At 35.2% G+C, this 8,703-nt stretch overlaps 1 protein-coding gene across 3 annotated transcripts in view; it reads right to left on the bottom strand.

Moving 5' to 3' along the window:
• Positions 1-8,703, bottom strand: part of PLAAT1 (phospholipase A and acyltransferase 1) — a 40,874-nt gene that overhangs the window by 7,111 nt on the left and 25,060 nt on the right. For all 3 annotated transcript variants that reach the window (XM_006162957.2, XM_006162958.2, XM_006162959.2), the window contains one exon: positions 5,896-6,161. In XM_006162957.2, the coding sequence (XP_006163019.1) occupies positions 5,896-6,161 (266 nt within the window). The remainder of the gene's footprint in view (positions 1-5,895; positions 6,162-8,703) is intronic.

The following is an 8,703-nucleotide window of genomic DNA, read 5'->3' as shown; positions in this document are numbered from 1 at the left end:
ATTTGTGTGTTGTGATGGGGAAAAATTATAATAAAAAATAAACTATAAAAAAAAGAGGATAGAGAAAGATAGCAAGTGAACAATAGAGAGGCAGGATGTTAGTGAGAAATAGATATGGTTTATTATCTGTTCATGATGACGTGTACAGTATTCTCAACTGGACTGGTCTGGGAAGTATTTCATGATGGGTGAAGTCTTTTAACAAGCAAAATGAGAAATAGTGACTGACTGTTTTAAAAAATTATAATAATAATACTAATTATTGGGAAATGCATGGAAAAGACATTGAACGATAAAGCGGGGGGATTGATGTCTCTGTATTGACTGACATGCATGGCATTCCCTTTTGAAAAAGCAATGGAAGTCAATGTAAAGTTATATGTAATCCAATGTAATATAAAGAAGATTATGATGATAATAAAAAAAATTGTTTGTTAAGCACAGAGGGCAATTTTATCACTGATGAAGAAGACAGGTAGAACTTATTTCCTGGCTATTCCACTAGTTTTCAGTGCAAAGGTGAGTTGAGATTTGTGTGTGTCCTCTGTGTCCTTGTCCACATAAAATTGGTTGTTTATGTGAATAGAACATCCATTAAGAAAATCTATTTCTTATTGAGAATAAATTCCCAATTGAATTATTTTCTAATGAGAACAAATATATCCTTTCATTATGTTTTACCTCCTATTTTTCTAAGCTTTGATGAGAACAGTAACTTCACTCCTTAAAATAAAAGTTTATATAACTAATCCACCATTTCAAGACACTGGAGGTCTTGAATAAATTGAAGGTATAAAATATTAGTAAATTTTATGGTATCATTCTTTGAATTTTTAGTTTCCTTTTTGAAGTTTTCATAGATAACTTCCTGGAATTTAAAATCTATTTAATGCAATCCCAAGCAGAGTACCAGACACATTCTTCACAGATCTAGAAAAGTCAATCATAAAATTTCTCTGGAATCATAAAAGACATCGTATTACCAAAGCAATCCTGCACAAGAAGAGTGGAGTGGGCAGCATCTCAGTCCCAGGCCCAAAAATATACTACAAAGCTGTGGTAATCAAAACAGCATGGTATTGGCACAGAAACAGACAGATAGACCAATGCAACAGAATAGAGTTCCCAGAAATAAATTCCCAAACATACAGTCAACTGATTTTTGACAAAGGGCACCAGTCAATCCAGTGGGAAAAGGAAAACCTCTTCAGCAAATGGTGCTGGAAAAATTGGATCTCTACCTGCAGAAAGATGAATCTGAACCCTTACCTCTCACCATTGACAAAAATCAAATCAAGGTGGATCGAAGATCTAAACCTAAGACCTCAAACTAAAACTGCTCCTGGAAAACACTGGGAAAACTCTGGGAGACACTGGGATAGGCAAAGACTTCTTAAATAAGACCCTGAAAGCACAGTCAATAATCCCCAAAATAGACAAGTGGGATTACATCAGGCTTAGAAGTTTTTGCATGGCAAAAGACACAGTAACAAGTGTGAATCTACAGTCCTCAGAGTGGGAAAATATTTTTGTAACTATGCATCAGATAAGGGACTGATAAACAGAATACACAAGGAACTCAAGCAGCTATCCCCCAAAAAAGATGATCAACCCTATTAAAATATGGGAGAATTAGTTGAAAAAAACACTCTCTAAAGATGACATATGAATTGCCAAAAGGCATATGAAAAAATGCTCAACATCCCTCATCGTAAAGGAAATGCAAATCAAAACAACAATGAGATACCACCTAACCCAAGTCAGAATGACTAAGATTAAATAAAAAAAAAAAAAAAAAAAAAAAAAGATAAGTCCTGGCGGAGGTGTGGTGAAAGGGGAACTCTCTTACACTGCTGGTAGGAATATAAATTGGTGAACAAACGTGGAGAACAATTTGGAGATTCCTCAAAAATCTACAAATAGAACTACCATATGATCCAGCAATCCCACTCCTTGGTATCTACCAAAAGGACAGAAGAATTCTTAATCAAAAAAAAGTGCTTGCACATCGATGTTTATTGCAGCATTATTCACAATTGCTAAGACATGGAACCAACCCAAATGCCCGTGAACAGATGAATGGATTGAAAAACTGTGGCACATATACTCTATGGGATACTATTCAGCCATAAAAAACAACATGTCCCTGGCTTTTGACAGAAAGTGGATGAATATTAAAGATTTAATGCGAAGTGAAGCAAGCTAGGCTATGAAGGAGAGACACTGTACGTCTCCACTTTAATATATACTGAGTGTCCACACTCTATGACTGAAACTGAATGACTAAAGTGTATAGAAACACAGTAAATGGTTGTGAATACCAGATATAGTGTGGGAAGAGGGTGGGTGAAGGAGTAGAGTCTGAGGAAGGACATTAAGGAGAAAAATAGAGAGGCAAAGCATTAATAGCACAAAGAAATGGGGTGTTATATCTTGAAGATAACTTTATAGTATTATCAACTGGGCTGGTGAGAAATACATGTACATAATGTTGGAATAACCAATTTGCAAGCTAAATAACATGACTGAATATATAAAAGAATTTGAAATTTAAAAAAAGATCTTTAGGTATGAAAAAAATCTATTAAATTATTCTGATATTTTAATACTAAAATTAACTTTAAAAAATGTGTATATAATTCAATTGACATATAATAAATGTACATATGTGTGGAATATAATGTGACTTTTTAGTATAAGAATACAAAATATATTGATCAAGTCAGGGCAATTAATATATCCATGATCTCAGCCATTTATTTTGAGAACATTCAAAATCCTTTTTTAGTTATTCTGGAATACAAGATAAATTACCATGAACTATATTCACCCTACTGTATTTTCTAAGACTAGAATTGTTCCTCTTATTTATTTATTGAGATACATTTTTCTATAGGCTGCATGTGCTTGACAGAGAGATAGAAAGCAAGAAATCATTCTCAGGGAAGATAACCATGCCACAATACCTTCTCCTCCATTCTTCTCTGGGGATTCTGGGCACGCATGCATATGCACCCAGCATAAGTTTTAAGTTGCCAGGTTTCCTATATGGGAATCCAGCTACGTAAACAGCTACAGCATCTGCCAGTCCCAGAATTATGCTTCGGACTTGGAATTTCATCCCTTAGCCCTGCTCTCCCTTTTTTTTTTTTTTTTTCCTTTGTTGAGGTTTTTTGTTATTTTATTTTTTTATTTTTTATTTTTCTACAGGGCGCGTGCACTCACCAGAGAGACAGAGAGAGACAGTGAGACAGAAGCGAGAAATCACCCCCCAGGGGGGATGGCCATGCCGCAATCCCTTCACTTCCATTCTCCTCTCGGGATCTTGGGCACACACGCACATGCGCCTGGCATGAGTTTAAGCCACCAGGTCCAGGAATTGAACCACGGTCGACTACATGGGAGTCCAGAGAAATAGCCATTACGCTAACTACTGGTCCCAGCCCTGCTCTCCCTTATCTTTACTAACCTCTAGTAGTCATTCCTCATCTCTCAAATTTTAGGAGGTCATTTCTTTAATTTCTGCATATGAGCAAGATCACATGGTATTTTCTTTTTCTGTGCCTAGCTTATTGCACTTATCATAACATCCTTCAGGCTCACCCACTTACTTTTTTTTTTTTTTTGAGTCAATATGACTTTCTATATTTGGCCTCGTTACATTCTCTGGGCTGATACAGATTGGCTCTGAAATAGGTTGAGTGGGTGAGATAATACTGTCTGAGCACTGATTGAATAAATGAAAAAGTAGAGTAATAATCAAGGAGAAGTCTCAAAAAAATCATTAAAACATGGAAGAAATAACCCATTTTGAATATTAGGTAACTTATATTGTCAAAATATATGGTACAATGGTGGGAAATTGTATGTTTATCCTGAAGTGTTGAATTTTATACTATATATATATATATATATATATATATATATATATACACACACACACACACACACATATATGTGTATATATATGTATAATATTTTATGACAGGGTTCCATTCTTTCCAATGACTGAACAGTATCCCATTGTATGCATGTGTATGTGTATCACGTTTTATTTATCTATTTGTTTCTGATCAACACTTGGTTGATTCCATATCTTGGCTATTGTGGATAGTGCTGCATAAACATGAGGGTATAGATATCTTTATGCCATACTGATTTTCTTTCCTTTGGATATAAGTATGACAGCTGGATAAGGTAGTTCTATTCTCAGTTTTTTTAAAAAAACTTCCATACTGTTTTTCATAGTGGCTGTACTAGTTTACATTCCCACCAATAAAAAAATTACACTTTTATATGTATTTTGGATGAAGGGAACTTCCTGTTGGTAATAGTTTTACACATTCATTCTCTTACATTCTTTTAATAAAATTTGATTTAAAATATCAGTGATGAAAAGTATACCTTTAATTAGGAATTTGCCATACTACAAAATAGTGGTTTTAACTAAAAAAATTAAAAGGTATTTTAAAAATAGAGTCAATTAATCCATTAAAAGCCATCCACAAGTTAAATGAACCAAAGGATCTACTTAAAGAACAAAGTTGGCCATGTTGGTTGGGGCTGGCAGGTGGTGTGGTGGATAAGGGCGCTGGACTCTCACATGGCTGGCTGCAGTTTGAATCCCAGACCCGGTGACTTGCTTTCTTGCCTCCTCACTTTCTCTCTCTCTCTCTTTCTCTCCCTCTCTGGTCAAATTAAAAATGAATGAATGAATGAAGTTAAATAAAATCATTTAAAAAATTTTAAAAAAGAACAAAATTGTTGAAAGCATTTTAAGTAAACAAAAATCATTTACAAGCCTACCAGGATATCTGTCATCAGTTAGCCCCCACCTGCTAATGAAAAAGAATCTCAGAATTGACATCACATTTTCTGGCAAATTAACTCACACTCAAAAAGTCAACATCTTTTACAGCATATTCTTTTAAATATATGAGGTTGATTTGAGGTTGATGTACAAAGAAATAATGTGGAAAAAAAGACAACAGAAGGCAATTAGACTGATAGAGAGCTATGGCCTTGACTCTACTTTAAGAGACCCAACAATTCCACTCCTGGGTATATATCCAAAGGATAGGAGAATACTCAGTGAGAAAAGTGCTTACATGTTTATTGTGGCATTTTTCACGATTGCTAAGACATGGAATCGATCCAACTGTCCACAAACAGAAGAATGGATTGAAAAAGTTTGGCATGTATATACCATGGAATACTATTCAGCCATAAAAAGCAATAAGACCCTGGCATTTTATAGAAAGTAGGCAAATATGGAAGATTTATTACCAATGAAGCAAGTAAGGCTATGAAACAGAGATATTGTATATCTCCACTTAACTGTCCACACTATGGTAGAGACTGAAAGATTAGAGGGCATAAAAGCATTGAAAATAGTTATGAACTCTGGAGACAGGGTGGAAGGAGGGTGGGAAAGAAAAGTGTAGGAAAGGAAATCAGGGAAAAAAATAGAGAATTAAGACATTTATGGGACATAGAAATGGTTTATTACCTATTGATGATAACGTGCACAGTATTCTCAACTGGACTGATCTGAAGTGTATTTCATGTTGGGTAAATTCTCTCTACAAGCTAAATGATGTATAGTGGTTGAATGTATAAAAAAATAATAAAAATAAATTTAAAATAATTTAAAAGACACTTCATGATGTTTGACTTTCAGTTTGGTCATTAACTTGCTGTATGACCTTGGGCAACTCAATTCCCCTTTTTCTTCAGTATTCTCATACCTTCTTGGTTTTTGTTTGTTTGCTTTTTCGTTTTTTTTTGTTTGTTTGTTTGTTTTTTGTCTTCCCTTCTCCCTGGGGACCTTAAGATAGCCAAAGTCATTCTTTTTCCAAGGTCAGAAACTTCTTATATCTCCTAAAGAAAACTCACCTGCTCTGAAATTCCTTCTCCATAGCGGAGCAGAGTCACAAAATGTTCACAATTGTTGACAAATATGTCATATGACACTTCCCGTCCAATCACAAACTCTGATCGTTGCAAGACTTCTTCCACAGGGAGAGGGGGATACGTTTCATCATATTTATTGTTTATTCTGTATGTGTCATTTCCCACAACATCCTTCAAAAGCTGCATCTTCACCTGAGCCTTTGTGCTAAATATAGACTTGGCACTTGTAAATGACGCAGGAAAGCCGTCTGTAAGGAGAATTCTGGTTAGCAAGGTACAGTAACCCAGGCCAGTGACCTCCCCTGCCATAAAGACTTGAAACTTCTAGGACATTTGGACCTAGCTCTGTTCCTAGCTTACCATCAAATCAAAAACCACTTAATCTTAGAAGCCTGAAGCACTCATTCTGGAAGTTCTCAATAACCACTTACTCAACATTGTAAGAATGAGAATGTAAGAAAAACTTTTTGGATGTCCCCACAGAACAAGTTAAATGAGAACATTATACTTTATTGGGAAATAAGTTTCCTCTTGATTGGAATCTTTATTAGAGATCTTAGTATATGCTTCTAACAGTACAGATAAGATTATTGCCCAATTTTCTATAAAGCACTTTCTATCTAAGCATCTGAACCTTTCCAAACTAACATCCTGGGGCTTAGCTATAGTGCAGTACAATTAGGTGGTTTGTCTAAGCACCTACGGCTCCTCACTCTCAACACTTCTTTATACATTTGTTCTTTCTTTTCTTATTTTACTGATATCTTTGAGCATGTTTCTCTTAATTTTTAAATTTATTTTATATATTTAATCACTATACATCACTTAGCTTGTAAGTTGAATTTACCCAACATGAATACACTTCACACCAGTCCAGTTGAGGATATAAAACATATTACCAACAGATATTAAACCATTTTTGCATCCCATAAATGTCTTTCCTATGTATTTTTCTCCTTAATTTCTTTCCTTACATGCTCCCCCTTCTCCCACCCTTTTGTCACATTATCTCCAGTATTCATAACCACTTTCAATACTTCTATGTCCTCTAATATTTCATTTTCCACCATAGAGTATGGACAGTCAGGATATGCTAAGTGGAGACATACAATGTTCCTCTTTCATAGCCTGACTTGCTTCATTCAGCAATAAGTCTTCCATATTCATTCACTTTCTATCAAATTCCAGGGTCTTGTTTTTTATGGCTGAATAGTATGCCATGAAATATCTGTGCAACACTTTTTTCAATCCATTCTTCTGTTCATGAACATTTGGGTTGCTTCCATGTCTTGGAAATCCTGAATAATGCTGCAATAAACATAGATGTGCAAGCACTTTTCTGATTGAGTATTCTCCTATCCTTTGGGCAGATACCCAGGAGAGGAATTGCTGGATCATATGGTAGTCCTACTTGTAGGTCTTTGAGGACCATATTGTCCTCCACAGTGGCTGGACCAATTTTCATTCCCACTAGCAGTGTAGGAGAGTTCGCCTTTTACCACATCCCTGCCAGCACTTTCCTTTTTTAAATCTTCGTCATTCTGACTGGGGTTAGGTGGTATCTCACGGTGGTTTTTGATCTGCATTTCCCTTAGATGAGGGATGTTGACCATTTTTTCATATGCTTTTTGGCTGTTTGTATGCCTTCCTCAGAGAGTTGTTCATTCAGCTAATTTTCTCATCTTTTAATTGGATTAATAATTTTTTTCAGGTAAGTTGCTTGAGTTTCCTGTGTATTCTGGTTATTCGTCCCTTATCTGAGCTATAGTTTACAGAAAATATTCTCCCATTCAGAGGGTTGTCAATTCACACTAATTACTGTGTCTTTTCTGTGCAGAAATACCTTAATCTGATGTAATCCCACTTGCCTATTTTGGGGATTATTGCCTGTGCTTTGGAGATATTACTTAAGAAGTCTTTGCCTACACCAATGTCTCCCAGAGTTTCTCCAGTGTTATCCACCAGTAGTTTTATAGTTTGAGGTCTTAGGTTTAGGTCTTTGATCCACTTTGAGTTGATTTCATTAATGGTAAGAAATAGGGGTTAGGTTTCATTTTTCTTCAGGTAGATACCCAGTTTTTTCAGCACCACTTGCTAAAGAGATTTTCCTTTCACACTGGATTGACTGGTACCCTTTATCAAAGATCAGTTGGCTGTATGTTTCAGGGTTTATTTCTGGTTTCTCTATTCTGTTCCATTGGCCCACATGTCTGTTTTTATACCAATAACATGTTGTTTTTATTATTGCAGCTTTGTAATATATTTGGGGGTCAGGGAGTGAGATGTCAACCACTCTACTCTTCTTCCACAGGATTGCTTTGGCAATATGGAGTCTTTTATGATTCTAAACAAATTTTATTATTTCCTAGATCTTTTCTAGATCTGTGAAGAATATTTCTGGTAATTTGATAGGGATTACATTAATGTTTCTGGTAATTTGCTAGATTTGGGTAGAATTGCCATTTTGATTATATTAATTATTCCAATCCAGGCATATGGGATGTCTTTCCACTTTTTCCTGACATTTTCAATTTCTTTTTGAAGATTTTCAGTTTATATTTTTTGTGGCTATGATAAATAGGATTACTTTCTTCAGTGCTACTTCTGTCTGCTTACTGCTTGTATGTAGAAATGCTATAGAATTTTGTAAGTTGATTTTGTATCCTGCCACTTTACTGTATTCATTTATTACTTCAAGGAGGTTTTTTTTTTTTCATGGAAGCCTATAGGTCTTCTATGTACACAATCATATCACCTGCAAGTAGAGATAATTTCAACTCTTCTTTCCCT

The sequence above is a fragment of the Tupaia chinensis genome, unplaced genomic scaffold (genome assembly GCF_000334495.1).
Source record: "Tupaia chinensis unplaced genomic scaffold, TupChi_1.0 Scaffold141231_1, whole genome shotgun sequence".
NCBI classification, from domain to species: domain Eukaryota; kingdom Metazoa; phylum Chordata; class Mammalia; order Scandentia; family Tupaiidae; genus Tupaia; species Tupaia belangeri.
The sequence above is the reverse complement of the archived record's forward strand: the minus strand, read 5'-3'. Positions and strand labels throughout refer to the sequence as shown.